This window comes from Protopterus annectens, chromosome 13.part0, assembly GCF_019279795.1.
Source record: "Protopterus annectens isolate FY-2018-M chromosome 13.part0, PAN1.0, whole genome shotgun sequence".
NCBI classification, from domain to species: Eukaryota; Metazoa; Chordata; order Ceratodontiformes; family Protopteridae; genus Protopterus; species Protopterus annectens.
Genome location: NC_056747.1, coordinates 1,047,482,440 through 1,047,504,271, shown reverse-complemented (window position 1 = coordinate 1,047,504,271; position 21,832 = coordinate 1,047,482,440). Strand labels below are relative to the sequence as shown.

The window sequence follows — 21,832 nt, the reverse complement described above, 5'->3', positions numbered from 1 at the left end:
TTAGTCCTTTGGTTTGCCTCCTTCCCGATTTCCAGATAAGTACTCTATTGGGGTGGAAAAAATACTTATTTTTCTGTGTTTTTGCTGTTGGCAGTTGAATAGGTCTGTAATATAAAGCTGTTAATCACATTAGATCTAAGAAATGGATCCCCTATAAAAGCATTGATGAGACTTCTTTTTTTGCCAGGGTCCAGAAAATAGTGTTAAGTGTTTCTTGTTGTGCTTCATTTACCTAAAAATGCAGGGAGGAATGTCTTCAAAAATGCTCGTCTGAAGAGGATTTGCACCTGGTCCTGCTCTGACATGTAGTTGGCCAGCTGTTGTCTGATCTTTAATGTAGAAATAAATTACCTGGAGAAACACCCAGGGGAAGAAATCTCTGGAAGCCATCAAAGTGCAGCAGAGTCTGATAGTAACCCCCTGGGCTTGAAGACTCTGTTAGTAAAGTAACTTTGCAGTCTTCAGACAGTGCCTGGCTTACTGCCGAGCCACTTGGCATAAACGTTCTGGAAGGCACCATGCAGTTCTCTCAGCATGTCCTCAGGAGACTAATCCCTTTTGCTATTGGTTGATCCTGAATCTTCTCTGAGGGCCTCTGGGTTCAGTGCCCATATCGGCATCATCATCATCATCAGCTTCATCTTCAAAAGAATGGGAGGTATCTTGTGTTTGTGCAGAAGGTCAGGTAAGACCTATTTGAGGTCCTGCATGTTTGCTTGCAACCTGACATTTTCCAAGACAAACTGCATTTCCAAGCATGGGCTAAAGGCATCCAAACCAAAAATAAAGCTGGCTGGCTTGCCACAACCTAGGCATAGTGTGTCTCCTCCCCCCACACCTTCGGAGTCCCACATAAGATCTCATCAAGTTGGCCCAAGATGTCCAGACAGCCATCCTGTGATTGATCAACCTTAGTGTCATTTTCCACTCTGCAAAACGGAGAAAGGAATTCTCTCTCTAGATGGATTCAGGTATGTCATATTGGTGAAGTATTGGGACATGTTGACCAAGTATCTTCCCTTTCTTACCTAAAAATCAGGCATTGAGGTCACCTTGTCCTCTACATCTGTAAATGGTGTCTCATTTAGATATGCTTTTCATTGAATGGAAGAGTTCTTTAAACGAGGAGCCTAAAACATTTTCTTAGGCCATGTTTAATAATATAATATGTAAATTCTCTTGAGTTCCTACTACAGAATTCACATCATCCATACCAAATATTGTCATAAATGTCTTCAGAAATCTACCCACTTTTGTTATATTTTCCCATCTAGGTTCCCCAAATACATCCTTACTGTTGTGTATCAAGTTCCATTCCCCAGCTGTAACTAATAATCCCTGCCAAAAGCTGTTTTCTCCCAAATTTTTTAAAGCTCCATAATATCAGTTTTAGTATCCTCCTCCCTTGCTAGTAGCCCCTTACTATCACAAATCTACCAGTACTGTCTTTTTCTCTCTTGTGTCACTGTTGGAGCTCCTCTTGCAGTTAGTATAAATACTCCCCTTTTCCTTTGTCCGTGATATTCAGCTGAACATTCATCCTGAAGTCCTTTTTTATCAAATTCACATGCTCACTTCCAGATGTCTCTTGTAGCATTTGTACTCTGCATTTCTTAATATAATTCAGTACCCTATCCTTTTTGTCTGTATCTGTGAGGTCATTCACTATGTTTACTGTAGCCATTGTGATAATAAATATTTCCCACCTATTATACTGTATATGACAGCTTTTTAAAATGTCAGTTTCCAGCTTTTGTTACAGGCATCCACTGTTTGGCAGGATGATCTCTTAAGCAGTTGTTTCTTGTCATCTCTGTTTGTCACATTTTACAAGACTTTGTTTTATTGAAAACCATCCAACAAAAAAACTATGCACACCCCCAGAACACTCCCTTAACTTATTAACATAAAACAAACACCCAAAATTATGTAAATTTGTAAATAATGAAGTTTAACCCCAAATTATGTAAATTTGTAAATAATGAAGTTTAACCCACCTGATAAGAACAGTTGTCCCAAATCGGGCAGCTACTCATACAGGCATAACTTAACCTAATTTTAAGGTTATCCATGCTAATATGCATATGTGATAGTGTTCAATCTCACCGTTTGTTCTTACACATGGGTTCGGAGCCGATCCTCGGCTCCGTGCCGGCCTCTTGCAAGCTCTGCATCGAGAAGAAGCTCGAGACAATCTAATACCCACAATCCCCCTCTGCCTTTACCTCAGATCTAGTTTGCCGCTGCTGCATTCGCATCGTTGGGAGCTAGCTCAAGGGTTTTCTAAGCTAAGATATAACTTTTTGTTGTATTTTACTGAGAATTTTATTTAACTTAATATTGTTAGTATTACCTGGTGTGATTGTGTTCTGGTTCCGTAGTTCTTTGGTATCGTTAACCCTTTTATCGGTATTTTTGTACCGGGGCCTACACCCTTACCATATACTGCTATATTGAGTCAAATTTACCTGATTGTGACTAACCGGATTTGACATTTACCTGATTGTGACATTTACCTGATTGTGACTATTTTACCTGGATTTGACTGTGTTTTTGTTTCTAGACTTGTTTATTACCTACAATGTCTGAGAAGGCAAAGTCTGGTTTCAAGCGTTGTCAGTGTGGCCAAAAAATGTCGGTCACTGACAACCATAGTTCCTGTGTCTACTGCCTTGGCCCTCTCCACTTACAAGAGGATTGCTCCATTTGTCACTCTTTCAGTGGGAGGGTCATGACAGATAGGCGCAGGAAACTAATGGACAGGGGTCTGTTGAAACCAGCTTTCCAAGAGGCTTTGGATGCTTCTGACCAGGCATCGAAGTCCTCTAAGGAATCGAAGACATCGGAGCCCAAGTCATCGGCTCCGAGCTCTTCTTCAAAGGTTAGATCACCGGTTCCACAGACTTCGGGGCCGAGTGTTCAACTGGTGTCGGTTCCTGAGCCTCGAGTCTTGGAACCGGTGATGGAGCTCCTCGTTCGGCCATATTGAGGTCGGCTCCGTCTTCGGTTCCTTCGACCCGTTCTTCCTCTAAACTTTCGGATGTCGATGTGGATCGTGGTGCAGAAGCTGCTGGAGCATTCGCCCTCTCTAATCTTATTTCGGTTTCCACCCAGGTGGTGTGGAAACTTGAAGGCCTCCCTGGATCACCAACCATTCCTCCTCCGAGAGCGATTCAGTCTTTGGAGCCGGAAGAGGCTGATCTGCTGATTGTGGAGCCCTCGGGTCCAGAACCGTCCTTTTCTCGGTCTGTTCCCTCACCTCGTCTCGGTCGGACCGGCAGCCGGAGTCTGCGAGCCGACGGTCTGTTCTAGGTGCCGCGCGCGAGAGTCGAACCGACGTGTCGGTTCCGACTCTCCCTCGGGCCTCGCACGGATCGATTCGGCTCCGTCCTCGGGTCGATGCCTTGTGCCCGTGTCGGGATTCTTCCCATTTCTTCGAGCCGGGAGATTCTTGATGCGGGACCCGGGAGCGTTCGACCTGATGAGGAAGGTGTTGTCTACCCAGACAACCACATCAGTGGAAGCAGTTTCTCCTCCCCATAAAGGGCCTTTGTCTTCATCTGCACCCACGGCCACATCCAAGCGTCGGGCACCAGTGTCTCAGCCACCCCTGGAGGGTGCCCCCTCTTCCTCCAAGGCTTCTTCGGATGCTCCCCACGAGGAAGTCCCTAGGAAGAGACTGTGTAAGAGGAGACACTTGGATTCTCCACAAGAATCCATAACATCTGATACTGACTTAGATGAGTCAGAAGGGTCCCCTAAGTCACCTTCAGAAGATGTCTCTTTTTCAGACATTTTGGAGATCCTGAAGCAGAGAGGTGACTGGCAGTCCCTTCCCCCTTCTGAGGATGAGTCAGTTCTGCTGAAGGCATTTGGTGCTCGCCCTTCCTCCTCCTGGGTCACTCCGCCCTTCGACGAACTAATGGAACTTATTGCTCGAAGGGCGTGGGAGGCTCCTGACACAGTGGAACCTGTTCCTAGGAAACCGAACAAGTACATCACAGCACCTCAGGATAAGTCCTACCTTACTAAAGGAGTTCCAGTAGACGCTATGGTGGTGGCTGCAGCCACGAAAAAGGAGATGTCGGAGTCTTCTTCGTCTGTCCATCCGCCTAATAAAGATTCTAGGACGGATGGATAGATATGGGAAGCGCATTTTTAGTTCAGCGGCTTTTTCCATGCGGTCCCTGAACTATTTGACCCATTTTACACGTCTGCAGAGGGATCTAGTCAAAGAGTTGGGAGATACCCTCCAGGGTTCTACAGATGCAGCTGTCTCAGAGAAAGTGACAGCGCAACTTAATACCCTAACATCGATTGTTATCTCGTCCATGAGGCTGATTTCCTACGCAGCCGAAGGTTCGAGTAGGGCAGCAGCTTCAGCGATTGCTCTTCGAGACAATCCTGGATGCGCCTATGCTCCTTTGGAAGCCTTCAAGTCTTCCTTTACAAACGCCCCATTTGACGGTGCCACTCTTTTGGCCCCAAGGTAAAGGAGACCCTTACCGGTGTGAACAAGAGGGAAAGACTCTGTCTGCTGTCGGAGTCCGTTTTCCACCCCAACCAGACCGCACCCCAAAGGGCAACGCGGTGGTAAAATGTGGTTTCGAAACAAAATCAAGGGTCTTTCCGGCACACAGGGTGATGCCCTCTAGAGGCAGAGGAGGGGCAGAGGTGGAAGACGCCGCCCTGGCGGCAGAGGGGTCCGCAACATCAAGGTGACAGGGATACACTCCTGGTAAACCTTTCCAGCACTCCTGAGAGGAGGCCCGACTGTCCTGCTCTGGAGGCAGTCGGGGGTCGCTTAGCCTTTTACCCTCAGGCCTGGCAAGATATAACTACAGACAATTGGGTAAGAAGCGTAGTTACCAGAGGTTACACCATACCCTTTCTATCTTATCCCATTCCAAAGAAAAGACTCCCAGATGTACCGCCCCATCTGCGAGAGCCAGCAGCTTTAGAAATTTCAAAGTTGTTAGACAAAGAGTCATCCAGCCAGTCCCAGCGGACCAGCAAGGATTCGGGACTTACTCAAGGTTCTTTTAGTTCCAAAGAAAACAGGGGACTGGAGGCCCATTCTAGACCTGAGTTACCTCAATACTTTCGTCAAGAAAGAAAAGTTCCGAATGGTCACGCTTCAGTCGATCCTTCCATTTCTACAGAAGGACGAGTGGATGTGCTCAATAGATCTAGAGGATGCATACTACCACATCAAAATGGCCAGGGCATCCAGAGATCATTTGCGCTTCCGGCTGGGAGCCAGTCACTTTCAATTTCGAGCCCTGCCCTTTGGTCTGACCTCAGCCCCCAGGGTCTTCACCAAATGCATGGCAGTGGTAGCGTCTCACTTGAGACGCCAGGGATTCCAGGTGTTTCCGTATCTGGACGACTGGCTCCTTTCAGCCACCACCCGGCGTCAACTGCTGCAGGCCAGAGACTATGTTCTTCAACTGTGTGTTCACCTAGGGATCTCCGTAAATTTCGGAAAATCCTTACTTCAGCCATCACAAAATATCTTGTTCATAGGAGCAGAGTTAAACACACGGCAATTAATTCTGAGGCTTCCCACAGAAAGGATAGTATCGCTGCAGACTCACATCGTCTTCTGCTCTTGTCAAGGAAATCTCCTGCAAAACTAGTTCTGAAGGTGTTGGGCCTCATGTCAGCCTCCCTTATTGCAATTCCCTGGGAAGGCTGCACATGAGAGTTCTACAATGGCTACTGTTTGCTCAATGGTCATTTCAACAGCTACCTCTAACACACGAGATTCTCATAACAAAGACTTGCAAAACAGACCTAAACTGGTGGCTCCAAACGCAACCTTTCCCAGGGGAGCCGTTTGTGCTACCCACGCTACAGTTACGGTGACCACGGACGCTTCCCTGATAGGGTGGGGGCATCTTTCAGGGACAGACAGTCCAAGGCGAATGGACCAATTTGGAGTACAATCTGCACATCAATGTACTAGAGTTGAGGGCAGTGTTTCTAGCGTTGCAACACTTTGCTCCCCTTCTTCCTCTAGGGACTATTGCAGTTCAGACGGACAACATGTCGGTAGTCTGGTACATAAACAAACAAGGGGAACCAGGTCCTATCAACTATGCAGAGAGGCCATGAGAATTTGGCAGTGGGCAGAGTCCACGGTCGCTTTCTAATAGCAATGCACATCCCGGGTCATCCAACGACATAGCCGACAAGCTGAGCAGAGCAATTCTGCTACCACACGAGTGGTCTCTGAAACAGTCAGTGGCGAAAAGGATTTTTCGCACATGGGGCCAGCCTTCCTGCGACCTGTTTGCGTCTCCAATGAACGCCAAATGCAGGAGCTACTTTGCCCTATTACCCCTCCAGGGAAGTCCCCAGGGACGCACTGGTTTACGATTGGCCCCGGGACTCCTGTACGCATTTCCTCCATTTCCTCTGATACGAAATTTCTCCAGAAAGCCAGGAACCTTCACAGGACGATAATTCTCATTGCTCCATTCTGGCCTCGTCAAATTTGGTTTCCCTCCCTGAAAACTCACTGCATTCGGGGACCCTGGATTCTGGACCCAGAGCCGGATCTGTTGACTCACTCGTCAGGGGTTCCCCATCCCGCGCTCCTGTCACTCCATCTAGCAGCTTGGCTGCTCCAATTCCCAACTTAGCCAGGTCTGATCTCTTGTCACCAGCAGTTCAGAATATATTAGTGGCTTCGCATAAGGCTTCCACTACTAAAACATATACTAGCAAATGGAAACGGTTTGTATTCTGGGCGAATACACACCACGTTGATCCCTTTACAGCTCCTTTGAATAAGATTTTAGAGTTCTTGACAGACTTATTTCATCAGGGTGCTTCTCCTGCTACTCTAAGAGTTCAATTGGCTGCCATTTGAATTTCCATGTGGAAGAGTGTGGAGCTCCTATCATGGCTCACAGACTTTGTAAAGCCTTCTTAAAAGGAGGTTTTCATATTAGACCTTGGATCAGATCTCCTACGTCACCTTGGAGTCTAAACTTGTTACTATCTAAATTAATGTTGCCCCCCTTTGAACCTGCCTCTTCTTGCCCATTAAAATTTTTGTCCTGGAAAACTCTCTTTCTGGTAGCCATTACTTCTGCTAGACGAGTGTCTGAACTTCAGGCTCTCTCCATCAAGCACCCTTATCTAATCTTTCACTCTGACAGAGTTTCTCTTCGTACCAATTCATCCTTCCTCCCTAAAGTATGTTCTATTAACAACATTAATCAGTCCATTGAATTACCCACTTTCTTCAAAACCACTCCAACAAAATGGAGTATATGTTGCACAAATTGGATGTTCACAGACAGCTAAGGTTTTATTTGGATAGAACAAAAGATCACAGGAAAACAGATCAACTCTTTGTGGCTTTTGCTGATAGCAGGAAAGGACTTGCAGTTACCAAAAGAACTCTTTCAAAGTGGTTATCTGATTGTATAATCTATGTATACGATTCTGCAAATCAACCCTTCTAAACAAACCCAAGGGACATTCCACAAGATCAATATCTACGTCTTTGGCTCATGCAGCTCGCCTACCTCTGGATGCTATTTGTGCGGCTGCTACCTGGTCTAAGCCACATACATTTATTTCTCATTATAAAGTAGATAAGGTTTCTAGGGACAGAGCAACCTTTGGTTCCACTGTGCTCAAGAACGTCCTCCCGTGAGTTCCTCAGGATTTAGGAGCTAGGGACGCTACCCATGTGTAAGAACAAGGCGAGATTGAACACTATCACATATAGAAGTTATGTACTTACCATAACGTTCCATGTGGAGTGTTCATCTCGCCTTTGTTCTTACAGTCCCACCCTCCCACCCTTAGGAGGAACGTTCTTTGATGCCTGGCCAGAAGCATTTTTACTACTGTCTTTATTCTCTGTACATAGTTGGTATACACATATTCTTATATGTGTCTGTTATGTATGTATAGATGTATGGCATGAATGTACTGTTATGTAGATTGGTTTGCTTGCAAACTAGATCTGAGGTAAAGGCAGAGGGGGATTGTGGGTATTAGATTGTCTCGAGCTTCTTCTCGATGCAGAGCTTGCAAGAGGCCGGCACGGAGCCGAGGATCGGCTCCGAACCCATGTGTAAGAACAAAGGCGAGATGAACACTCCACATGGAACGTTATGGTAAGTACATAACTTCTATTTACAGCCTGTGCTCCTACTTGCACTAATTGTTGTCTGTTCTTGTGTTATCTTCATTCCTCTCCCAGATGTGAAGATAGCTTATTGCTTTCAGCAAACATTAACTTGTAGCCTTAAAAGTGTTCTGACTTTTACCTCTTCCCGCTATAGACAGCTTGTCTCCATGGAAACACAAGTACCAGAGGTACAGCTCTGCAAACCTCTCACCTTACACTGAACATTTATATACCAAAGGAAAACTTATTCAGTGTCTCTTATTTACTTTGCTCATGGCCAGGTTTGGAGCAATAGCGTGATGTGCCCTTTCAATTAATTTAAGAAAAAAGAACTTAAAAGATCAAGCCAAAGACTTTAATCCAGACATTGACTATTGCAAATAGGAGAGAGCATGTCAAGTCTACATGTATTGTAATCTGTGCACTTTTACACCCTATCCCCCATTTCAACAACTCAAGATTACTGCATGTTAACTTAGACATGTTTTTGCCCAGTCAATTTTTCTCTTTTTACATTGTATTGCTGACCTTTCTTAAAACTAAAGAAGAAAAAGGGGAACCACTTTACTTTAGTGTCTTTATCACATTCATACATTAACTGAAAATACTTTACTGTTTAGCACGCAGTTTATATTATGAAATGTCATCCTCCCTTTTCTCCTTCCTTTCATTGTCCTTCCAAATATTAATGACGTGGTGGTTCATATGCATTCCTATCCCACACAAAGTCCAATCTTTCCACTTTTTCTTATAAAGCCATATTGCACAAATGTGATTGAAGCTTTATAGTCTCACATTTATTCACTAATTTCAGTGTTTCTGGTCTACCTGTTCATCTCCATCTTCCAACACTAGGGTCCAGTTAAGTTCAAGGTACTCCAGATTTCTTTTAGTCAGCTTCTGTGCTTTTTTGTGCTTCTCAAGCATTTTCCTTTATTATAAGAAGAATGAGAAGCAGAGTTCCCTATTGTTTGATGGCTCACGTTTTGTTGGACAAATGTTTGTATTTCCGCCTTAGTCTGTTATACATCAAAAAAATGACTTTGATCCTCCAGGGAAAAAAATATTCTGAAGGCAGCTGGGTACAGCGAGCTAAATTCCACACCTACCTCTCAGCATTCTGTGATTGATGAGATAAATTTGCCTGTCTTCTGCCTGGTTTACAGTGAGTAATCATTGTCCACAAGCACTCTACTGTCCAAGGGTACATTTTTTGTTTTTGTTTTTATCTCCAGTTTTATTACTCTGCCTTTATACCATAGTTTTGTCAAGATCAGTTTCTTGTTGGTATGATGGCATCTTTACTAATGCAGGTCTTGTATGCTTTCTCATGGCCAGGTTTGGAGTATACACTTGATGCACCCTTTCGGTTTACAAATCATGCTGCGGAATACCAGTCCAGTTGCTTATTTGTGAGTTCATAAAATTAATACAGTCTGTTCTCTCCTTCCAGTTTCTCTGGTACAGCAGAAAATCCCAGGATTTCCTTGTGTGCTCTGTCCAACTGAAACAGCTCTTCTTGGGCAGTCTCACATTCAGCCAGCCTTTTCTTCATTTCAGCAGTTTTCAATTCATCTCACTAGCTATTTAAAGTGCTTCCATTTTTCTAGCCTTTTCTTATTTGAGTTGATACATTCCTTCAATGTTTATTTTAATCAGCTCTGAGTGCATTTTACTTATTTTTTCCTCTAGATTACTGGAAGCAATGTCTTGCACCAAAGCTGGAGCTTGAACTGCATTTTACAGAACAGCTGCAGGATTCTTCCCAGTCAGTGTTTTCTAACCTTTCCTAGTTGATTTTCTTTCAGGTTCTCTGTTTCTTTACTGCGATCCGTAATAAAATGTATTATAATTTGAAGTTTATGGCCCTTATCTCCATTTCTTCTTCTTCCTCTTCTTTTTTTTTTTTTAATCAGGCTTCGGTGGTGCAGCGGTTAGCGTTGTCTCCTCACAGCAAGAGGTTCTCCCATTCGATTCTATGCTGGAGCGTCGTCTGTGTGGAGTTTGCATGTTCTCCCGCAGTCGAGTGATGTTTAAAGACATGCAGATAGGTGCGTGCGTGAATGGGTGTGTCTTCTTTGAAAGTTGGGTGTCGGGCTTGCAACTCGGCACCATAAAAATCCACTGCCAGTCATTAGCGGACCTTCCTCTATGGCGACTCCTAATTGGGAAATGCCGAAAGAAGAAAAAAAGAAGACATCTCCATTTCTTTTTTCACATTGAGAGAGATAAAATCAAGCAGTTGATCAATGTGCAGCCATCTTGGAAGTCCCCACATTGTCTGAATTTTGTTCTCTGGAGTGGTGGTAGGTTTGTGAAGATTTTACAGGCATATATTAGAGTGGAATAAGAAGGCTTTTGTAATTGTTTCTCTGGCTTTATCTCTGACAAAGGGTTTACTTCTGTACAGCAGATGTGTTTGCCTGTTACTTGGCTATGGGGATCATATTTCACATCTTCTGTTTTGACTCTAAGAAGTTTAGTGTGTGGTACAATTTATCGTACTGTTGTTGGATGAGGTAATGTTAAACTGTTTATTTTGTAAGTGTGATTTAGGAGTGAAAAGGAGCAACGTAGTTTTTGGGGGTTCAGTACTTTTTAAGTTCAAGCTAGGTTTCAATTGATGTGAAGGATTCTAGGCTCTGTTCTTGCAATCCTTGCGGGGAAGGGGTGTAGCAGTTTAATACAGAGTGGTTATTTATAGATTATTTATGATTATATTAAACAGCAATGGCTCTGATCTGGCCCCTGTGGTCTACCAGCCGCAAGAGGTAGAATTTATTGACATATAATTACTGGGAAAGTCCAACTTGATAGGTGTCTGTTTTCATTGGAGGCCTGAGGAGAAAAGCTCCAAAGTATTACAGAAACATTTTAAGAACAATAATTTTGCAATCTTTTCAAAAATAAGAGGAATACTCATTTTACCAGTTGACAGCTTAGTATCGGTCTGATAAGTAGCTTTTCATCAAGGAGAAAGAAGGAAGAGATGGGCATAGAGAAGGCAGCTTTTGTGGTAGAAAATGATGAGACTGTCAATAGTGAGGAAACTAGATTGCCAGAATTTCTGTTTTTATCGATTAGTGTCAGTAGAACTTAGTAAGGCAGTGGTGGTACTGTGGTTGGGCCTAAAGCCATGTTGTGTTGGTGAAAAAGGGTCAACTATGCTGAGGTAGTTAAGTAATTGAATGTGTATGCATTTTAAAGAATCTTTGATATAGGAGGTTAGTATAGTGATTGGCCTGAAATTCGCAGAGTCATCAGATGAACTCTTTGTGAAGTGGCACTGTGTATGCCTTTTTTCATATTGTGGACATGGCATTCATTAATGGATAGTGGGGACATGACATTCATTAATCGATCTGTATAGTAGAATGGTCATGGGAAAGGGAAGGCCCTCAGCAGGCATTTCCATGTATTCTGGTGGAAGACTGTTTCTTGTCAAGGTTGTGGTTTTCTGTTCGAGGAGATTTTTTTTTTTAACTGATAGGGTAGATACAGGTTTTAAAGGGAAATATGCTGAGTAAGAGTTGTGTTTTAGGAAAGGTTTTGTATTGCACGTAGTGTGTTTTAGTATTAAGGTGACTGATTATATAGAGAAATTGTTTTTTTCTTTTTAACTGATAGAGAGTACTATCATTTCACCCTTGTAAAGCACAACTCCTAGAGACCCCAACCTTGTAATGCTACCTGTGAATTTAACATATTAGCCTAATGAGTATCCTGAAGTAAATGCTGTTAAGTCAGTATTCTAGGACTATGGTCGTTTGCAGTCCTCTCAGAAGCATGAGCTTACCTTTTAGAGATTCTGACAGGAATCATGTTTGCATGATTTTTAGTTAAACTTAAGAATTTCAATCTGCTTCTGTCTGTTTCATTGTGTTGCAGATTTCAACACTGGTGACCACTGCCTTCCTGTTGGTGAAGGTGATTTCTACTGGGGTAAGTAAATGTTCCTTCATGTTAATGGTAATTTTGAGTAGAGTTTGTAATAAAATGTTGGCTCCTTGTCATTGTAGGTTAAATGATACTTTTTATAGAGGTAATTTTTGTTGATATAGATTCTTGTCATTTTATAGATCATTGTGTCCTTGCAGTGCTGCTTTTAAAACTCAGAGAGGGGGTTCTGGTATGAAGGCTTATATCTCGATCTGTCAGATTTCTGAATCATAGCAGGGGCATTCTGAAGTCATCGGGGAAGGTCAAAAATAGTAGTACTTAACATTTTGCCTACATATAAATTTACACCCTTAGAGGCTCCTCTTAAGTCCACACCAGAGATCGGGGCAGTGTACAAATGTTAAATACATTATTTTCTTGTGTATTTGTATTTTATTTGAATTTAGAGTAGAGTATTGCCTTTGAACATCCGCACATCAATACAAGTCGAATGCTTTAAGGTACAATTGCAAAGGAAAAAGTAAATAAATTACTTAATGCAAACAGATGTAAAATTAGTGGAACGCGCACCAAATATAATCACTTGTAAACTCTGAAAAGATGATAGAATACATCTCCTGATACAGGAATCTAAGAAGAGTATGTAATATAGTAGTCATGTTCGACAGTGATGACATAAACACACTTTTTTGGACTACTATTATCAAGATGTCATTTGGTGCTGCGGTAGCGTTGTCGCCTCACAGTTAGACGTTGCCCGTTCGATTCTCCGTTCGAGCGTCTTCTGTGTGGCGACTTGTGTGAATGGGCATTCTTTCGTTGAAGGTTGTGCGTTAGGCCCGTGAAGCCAGCACGTAAAAAATCTACTGCCAATCATTAGCGGACCGGAGTTCCGCTGTGGCGACCCCTAACTGGGAAAAGCCGAAAGACACAAACAAATTATCAGGACGTCATTTCCAGACTAAAGCAGGTGTTTTTTGCATTATTATTTATTTCAGTTTACAGTGCAGTTTTCATTCTTGACTTAAAAAATAACCACTCATCACCAACATATGGCATACCTTGCCAAAGTTACAACCCATTCATTCTGTAATTCCCCCTCAGTCTTAAAAAAAAAAAAAAAAAAAAAAAGTGTGTGTGGAGGAGCCAGAGCCTATCCCAGCACTAGGGGTGCTTTACATAGATATTTCGTCAAAATACTCATTGGGTGAAGGGAGCATTGCCCACTCTTCAACAGTCAAAGATTATACCCTGGTCAGTATGAAGGTGATGCATTGCTGTGCTGTCTGGTTTAATGAGCAGGAGGACGTTTCTGTCTGTTTACTTGTTAGCTCTTAAGTCTTTTTATTGGCTTAATATATATTCTTTCTTTAAGGCAGGGCATAGCTAAGTACCAACATGACTTGTGTCTTGTTGCAGATTGTTAGGCATTGATTTTTCTTAAGAAATTAATTTACACCTTCAGTTTGCCTTTGCTGCATTCTTAGACCTGTAAGGTAATCCTCACCCCATTTTCCTTCAAAAGTTTAAGGAAAAAAATGTAAACCATAAGTAGTTAATGTTAAAGTAAACTTGTAATAGCCAACAGAGAGCTGTTTTCATACAGTGCAGCATTTCATTTAACATGAGATTACAGTAGCTGTTTTTGAGTGGCATGGTGAAGGTGTTACTCATTTAGTGCAGAAATTTGCAGACCTTGGTGAGCCATGACATGTAACTATAGTGAGCAGTTTTACAGTGATGTGCTAATAAAGAAAAAGTAACAGCAATTTTATCTGATAAACTGGAAGGTCTGATGCGTCCTGTTTTGGTCCTAAGCAAGTATGTCGGACAGTAAGTCGTAGTTTAACTATGCAGTAAACATCCTAACTTTTGTACCAAAGACTAGCCCCTTTATCATGTTCTGAGTTTACACAGTGCTGTTCCATTAGGGTTTGCTCTGAATTAAGTAGTTAAAAATGAAAAGTGCAATTTACAGGAAATTAGTTATAAAGCAGAATATTAAAAGTTCAGACAGATCCATCCAGTCATCTTTTTGCAGTTAAAGCTGATTTAATTATGGATCAGGTTGTTTCGGTTCTGCTGCTGAGATTGTAGTCCTGTAGAGAAACATTGCAAGATTTTTATTGTTATGACTGTTTAAGGATCCAGTGATTCAAGACCATTTTTAGGTGTGACAGTGGAGTAAAGGTGTCCCAGAACAGTACTTTCAAGTTCAACATTGGTGGTGTTTAAAAGGTGTGAGACAGTCATGTAGAGCATGATGGAACTGGTACAGGGCTAAGCATATAAAGATTGATCTTAAATTTTGCATTTCATTATACAGGTAAGACTGTTGGGTGCAGCGTAAGTGTTCAGTATGACAAGTGTGAAACTAGGCACAGCCACAAATGACACATGGAGTAAACCTTGCACAGTGGAAAGGTTTGCATACAGACTAAGTAGTAATTAGGACAAGGTTTTGTTAGCCTGCCACAGTGAGCTCAGGAAAAGTGACAAGATTTTAAATATGGCTAAAAAGGGTTGTGTTAAGACCACTAACCTTGTACTCCACAGCACAGTATCTTCTTGCTAGCTGTATGCAGTCCATTATTGCATTCTCATTAAAATGTGGGGGTTGGCTGCATTTCACTTTTGTCAGCAGGGAGGTAGAGACCATTCTTCTGTAATTTTCTTTTACATAGTTTTAGGCACAGTTATACCGCACACCTTGATGGTACATTACTGGGCAACACAGCAAAATTACTGGTACCCAAGTACCTGTCACTTTACATACTGATTCAATTATTTCCCTTTCTCATCTCACTGTAAATTGCAAAATATTTAATGCTGAGTTCTTATCTTTAATCTTGCTTACTAAAGTGCAAATAATGCTGTAATTGAAAACTCCTTGGGTACTTGGGTATTACATTTGTTTGGTCTGTAGCAGTACAAGAATCTCTCTGTAGACATTCATTTTTCTTTCCACATTTTTCCACTACATAGCCCTTTATGTACTTTAAGACGCAACTCGCAGTTTTTTTGAATTTCGTACTGAAATACATATTTAGGAAAAGACTGCAGAGAATAATGGATGACATTTTCCTCTTAAAAGTACCTTTATATTGCCAAATGTACAATGTCTTGACTGATACGGATTCAAGAGAAGATATTTTTATTTAGATAACATCTCAAATAAGGAATTGGGGAAGACTATTTGGTTCAATTTAAACAAATAATCTGTTTAAGACGTGACTTTTTGTAGCTGTTGTGTTTATTATTGGATATAATTTCATACATGTTGAACTCCATTTACACTTTCAGGTATACTGACTGGGTCTCATGCTACTATTTTTAATCCACAGTTACTCGCCACTGGTGCATTCGGCTATGTGCTTCCTATTGTTTCTTTTGTCCTTGCCTGGCTTGAAACCTGGTTCCTTGATTTTAAGGTTTTAACTCAAGAAGCAGAGGAAAACAGGTGTAAGTATTTTAAGTATTTGTGTGTGTGTGTGTGTGTGTGTGTGTGTGTGTGTGTGTGTGTGTGTGTGTTTGCAAATGTCAGATTTAAAATGTCCATTGATTTAACTAGGTAAGGTTTAATGTGTGGCAATACTAATAGACTTAAAAAGTCATTTAAATCGCAAGTAAAACTGCATTTGCTTTAAGTCTCTGTGGTGACATGGGCGATGACAGGTCGAAAAAAACTGATTTAAAGAATGACTTTTCTTTTCCCTTTTATTTCATACCACTAACGCAATTGATCTGCAAAATGTGTCTAACCTTGTGGTCATTTCTCTGTGGATGTGAGAAAGAAGATGCAAGAAAGATAAATGAGTGAATGCTGATGAAATGTAAAATGCAATTCCTTGCTTCAGGAAAGTCAAATGCAAGTAAATTGTATTTCAGCAGGAGCAGCTCTGCAGAACTGTGAAGTAATGCAGATGCTGATGTTCTTCGTGTTTCACTGTTGCAATCATCACACTTGGGTTATCTGCCTGCCGGTAGCCCTCAGTCAGCCTGAATACCAGAGCCTTGGGATTTCTGCGTCGGATGCTGTCGCCTCTTACATGACATCAGGTCGTCAGGAGTATAAAACATCCAGTCGTCATTACATCAGTCTTTCTTGCCGTGGAGGAGCTCGAAGCAGTTTGCAAGTGCCGATTGGCCGCTACCTGAAATTTTCGTTTTGCGAGTTTCAAACCTAAAGTCTTCTAAAGCTAAGTATCCCGTTGGGGATCCTTTTTTCTTGCTCTAACCGATGTCAGACAAAGTTAACAGTTGTCTTGCCTGTGGAAAGCAAATAACTCCGAGATTTTCATTCTTACTGCATCACTTGTTTAGGCCCAGACCACGATGTCCCTCACTGATGTTCATCGTGCATACAGCTGCAGTCATAACAGATGGGTTCTCCTGCCGTCAGGCGGGTCCTCTGTCGGCCGAATTCCAAAGTCTAGGTCTGGCGTCGGTTGTCGTCGCTTCTTCCCTGACGTCAGTGCAACAGGGGTATAAAAGAACCAGCCAACATGTTTTCTTCAGTCTTTCTTGCCGCGCGGTGCCCGAAGCAGAAGCAGTTCGCAAGTGCCGGTCGGCCAGCTCCTGAGATTACGAAAATTTTGCAACCGAAGTCTTCTTGAAAGCTAAGTACCCCGTTGGGGAAACTTTTCTTGCCTCAGACCGATGTCAGACAAAGTTAATTATTTTATTTCATGTGGGAAGCAAATACCGCATAAGGATTTTCATTCCCTCTGCATTCCTTGCTTAGACCCAGACTACGACGTCTCGGCCTGTCATTTTTGTGCTACATTCAACAGACGCACCATTAAGCGTCGGGTGGATTTGCCCAACATTATTTTGGCAAAAAATTTAATTACATTATGTCGTCAGATACTCCGTTTTTGAGTAAAAGACGCAAAGATAAGGACCGACATACGAGGTCCACGGCTTCTACCGACACCACGCCAAACTGACTACAGGTGGTCCGGTTCTCAGTGAGGCGCCTACGCAGCCCCTGACTACCGACGACACTTCATTGGCGGTGTCTACTGTACCCGAGGTCGCAGGCTCCTCGGCCCACACCCCGACTACCGATACCGAAGCCACTCTAGGCGGTGAAATGAGTTTAGATAGGTCTGCCACCTCTCAAGGTGTCTTCAGGCCTTCCTCTTCTTTTTCCATCAAGGCTTTTTCTAAGTCTAAAAACAGCCATGCATCCTAAGAGACAAGCTCCACAGGGCTCTTCTCCAGGCCCCATGCCTAAAAAGCAGATGCTCAAAATGGCTGAGGATTTGATTACTCTTATCAGGGGTTCTCAACCCCCCCGGACAAAAGGCCCAGAGTGGAGGAAGAATCCCCCTCCTCGGACCAGGCCTCCATTATTTTAGAACACTCTGATGACCAGGAACATTCATACCCCTTTTGAAGATTCTGATGCAGAGGAGTCCATTCCCTCTGTCTCCCCCCCCCCCCGAGGATTACTCTTTTGGGGAAACCTTGCATACCTTGAGGAAGCACTTCCACTGGGAAGGCCAAGAGTACTCAGACTCCAAGAAAAGGCTTAGGGATTTTCTCTTACTCCCCCAGCACAGGCCTCTGGCTATACCTCCTGAATTAGACATTCTAGATGATGTGTATTTGGAGGCCTGCCTTAACCCAGACTCTTTACCTCCAGCCCCAGTCGAGCCTGACAGGTACTACCAGGTTCCTGACTCACACCAATTCTTATACAAAAGCCATGCGGCTGACCCAGAAACTATCTCACAGGGCCCCAAGGGAATTAAGGCCTCCACTGCTAAAAATCCATTACCTTCAGAGCGAGATTCCAGAGCTTTAGAAAGGTGGGGAAAAAAGGTATACACCTCGGCCACCTTAACCATGAGGGCATTAAACTGCCAGTTGCATATGTTAAAGTACCAACAGTTTCTGTTATCACAGTTGAGAAGCAAAATGTCACAACCTGAACAACCAGACTTGAAGGAGTTGCAGGATTTGATGCATAGTGCAGAACAAGTGGGTAAACATACCTTGCAATGTGGTTTTGATGCTCTAGAGGCCTCATGTAGAGCTGCTGTTACAGGATCAGTCATACGTAGACATGCCTGGCTCAAGGAGCAGACCTTACCAGATCATGTCAAAGCTAAATTACTAGATACCCCTCTACAAAAAGATGTATTATTTGGTGTTAAAGCTGAGGAGGTATTAAAGAAAATGGAGGAAAAGGCTAAATCAATGCAAACAGTGAAAGATTTCCTACAGGTACAACCTCCACGTTTTAGTAGAAATTGGCCTTCCAAAAATTGGTCCTTTCCAGCCACGGACAGACCCCAAAGAGGTAGATACAGGCGCCCAAGGGGCAGAGGGCAATCTCAAGGATCGTTTAGAGGCAGACAATGGCAAGCTCCTACACAAAGAGGTGGTGAGGATAGTTCACAGCCATTCAGAAAGCAAGCCCAATGACTTTCCCCTTTGCATGCCAAGCAAGGCTCAGATGGCAGCACCTTTAGGCGGAAAACTGGCATTATTTTCAAAAAATTGGCATATTGTCACAAAAGACAAATGGATCCTGGACATTATAAACAGAGGCTACAGATTCCATTTTCACACCCTTCCAAAAATGAGAGGCATGCCAAACCTGCCACACAATCAAAGGGCAGAGGTACAAAGACGAATTTCAGATCTCATGGACATGAAAGCTGTTCAAGAGGTACCTACACAAGAACAAGGTCAAGGTTTTTATTCCAGACTATTCCTGGTACCAAGGAAGGGAAAAGATTTGAGACCTATTTTGGACCTTCCATCCTAAACATATTTTTACTTGTGCCAAAATTCAAGATGCTCACATTACAGCAGCTTCTTCCGATGCTGGGCAAGGAGTCTTGGCTGGTAACATTGGACCTCAAGGAGGCATACCTGCATGTCCCAATCAGACAGGATTGCAGAAGATATCTCAGATTTTTTGCAGGTTCAACCCATTATCAATTCTCTGCATTGCCCTTTGGCTTATCTACTGTGCTCAGAGTATTCACGAAATGCCTGGCATCAGTAATTGCACACTGCAGACTTCAAGGGATAACAAATATACCCATATTTGGACGACTGCCTGATCCAAGCGGACATCAAGTACATACTTCTGAAACATCTGGCTTTTGTAATAATGTTGTTGAATTCTCTGGGATACACAGTCAACAAAAAGAAATCAAGGCTAATACCCTCTCAAACAATAATCTTCCTGGGTGCCAACTTGGACACAAACACCCAGATGGCCTACCTCACTCCAGAGAAACAGGGGCAACTAACTCAATACTTCAGAAAACTAGCAAATTTCACCTGGCTAACTGCAAGGAAAATCATGCAGGCTCTGGGATTCATGGCATCTTGCATCCTACTAATCCCATGTGCAAAGCTGCATATGAGGAAACTTCAATGGTACCTGAAAAACCTATGGTCTCAACACAGCCACAGTTTGGAAACAATAATACCACTGATTCCATGTCTTCAAAAGGAATTTCTGTGGTGGGCTCAAGCATGCCAAAGAAACACAGGTCTCCCATTCTGTAAGCCTCAAGCAAATCAAGTCATCACAACAGACGCCTCAGACTATGCCTGTGGGGCGCACATGACAGATCGGTGCATTCAGGGCAAATGGTCCCAAAAAGAAAAGCACCTACACATCAATCAAAAGGAAATGCTAGCAGTAATAAATGCTATTATAGCTTTCAAAGACCTTCTGCATCCAGGTCAACTATTGGTAAGGACAGACAACATCACAGTAATGTGGTACATAAACAGGGAGGAAGCCATTCATACCCCCTATGCAGGCTGGCCATGTTACTTTGGAACATGGCTCTGGAATTACAAATCAAACTTCAAGCACAGTACTTGCCAGGCAAGGAAAACACGCTGGCAGACAACCCAAGCAGAAATATGACAGATCCACACGAGTGGAAGTTGCATCCTCAAGTTTTTACAGAGATAATTCAAGCATGGGGAAGGCCAGACATAGATCTCTTTGCCTCCCACAAAAATCACCAATTGACAAAATTCTGCTCAAGGACTTTTCATACACAGGCCTGGAGAGTGGACTCTCTCTCTTTCAGTTGGACAACAATGACAGTTTATGCCTTTCCACCTCTTCCTCTGCTGCCCAAAGTTCTATTAAAGACCAGAGCAGACAGACCAAAAATGATTCTCATTGCTCCAGATTGGCCAAGACAGCACGGGTACCCACTCCTGAGGAGCCTGACTCATTCCCCACCATGGATCCTACCTCTAATGCCTCTTCTTCTGACTCAGCACAGCTTCAAAACTCTTCACAGTCAGCTGAAAACACTCAATCTGGCCGCATGGAAGATTCCTTAATTTCACAACAGACCCTACACTCCAAGGCGGTGCAGGATGTCATTTTGGAGGCCAGAAGGCCTTCTACTAGAAAAGCTTACTCCGCAAAATGGAAACGGTTTTGGGTCTGGAATGAGAAAAAGGGACAGAATCCTGGAATACTGAATTTACCTCAAATATTACAGTATCTAGCTGAGCTGCTAAGCAGTAGACTTTCATTCTCCTCCATCAAAATCCATGCCTCAGCCATTTCTGCAGAATACAACACTGATCCTCCTTTATTCTCTCACCCCCTCTTAAGACAGTTCCTCAGAGGGGCTAAGAATATAAAACCCCCAAGGAAACAACCAATACCTGCTTGGGACCTCAATTTAATTCTAGAAAAGCTGACCTTGCCTCCTTTTGAGCCAGCTGCCTCAACAGATTTGCAGTATTTGTCCTGAAAAACAGCCTTCCTTCTGGCTATCACCTCAGCTCACAGGGTATCGGAACTACAAGCCCTCATGGCTGTGCAGCCTTTCATCATTTTCCATCAGGACAGAGTTTCCTTACGAACCAATCCATCCTTTATGCCAAAGGTGGTATCCAGGGTAGCTTTGAATCAGGCTATCCACTTTACCTACCTTTTACCCTAATCCTCAAAACAAAGGGGAGAAACTACTACATTCCTTGGACATCCACAGACGGCTGTGTTATTATTTGGACAGAACAAAGCCTTTCAGAAAATCAGAACAACTCTGTGTCCTATGCTACAGGAGCTCAAGGGAAGCCAATTTCCAAACAGACAATCTCAAAATGGATAGCCCACTGCATACGCTTCTGTTACTCTTTTCATGGTAAAACTGTACCTGCAGGCATCAGATCTCACTCCACAAGGGCCATGGCTACCTCTGCAGCTTTCCTCAGAGGGGTTCCTACCAAAGATATTTTGGAAGCAGCCACTTGGAGTTCTGTGCATACCTTCTCCAAGCACTATCACCTACCATTATACTCCAAAATTAGAGCAGGCTTTGCCACTGCAGTCTTGCAAGGCATCCTGGCTCCTCCTAGTTCCACCTAGTGCCTACCACCCGTTTTTTAGCTTTGGGATTCTACCCATCTGTTATGACTGCAGCTGTGTGCACGATGAACATAGTACAGTTTTGTACCTACCATAAATGTAGATGTTCGAGTGCTAATACAGCTGCAGTCCAGGTTTCCCTCCCTCCTTCCCCTCTTGGGACAGGCCTATTGGCCAACACCTCCTCATACAGCCTGATTGGGGTATTCATTTATGGTGTATTTGCTTACAACTACTGTTTTTTGATTATATTGCATTGCATTGTTACATAAATTTATGTATTGCCTTCCTTCTGGGGGCACCTGACATCTGGGGCAAGAAAAACTGAAGAAAATGGCATTGGCTGGTTCTTTTATACCCCTGTCGCACTGACGTCAGGGAAGAAGCGACGACAACCGACG

At 43.1% G+C, this 21,832-nt stretch overlaps 1 protein-coding gene across 1 annotated transcript in view; it reads left to right on the top strand.

Moving 5' to 3' along the window:
* The window catches only part of STARD3 (StAR related lipid transfer domain containing 3), a gene marked incomplete in the record, with an annotated part of 483,177 nt that overhangs the window by 211,153 nt on the left and 250,192 nt on the right, over window positions 1–21,832 (top strand). Inside the window, 2 exon segments of the mRNA XM_044055044.1 lie at window positions 12,044–12,097; window positions 15,400–15,517. Coding sequence (XP_043910979.1) covers window positions 12,044–12,097; window positions 15,400–15,517 — 172 coding nt within the window.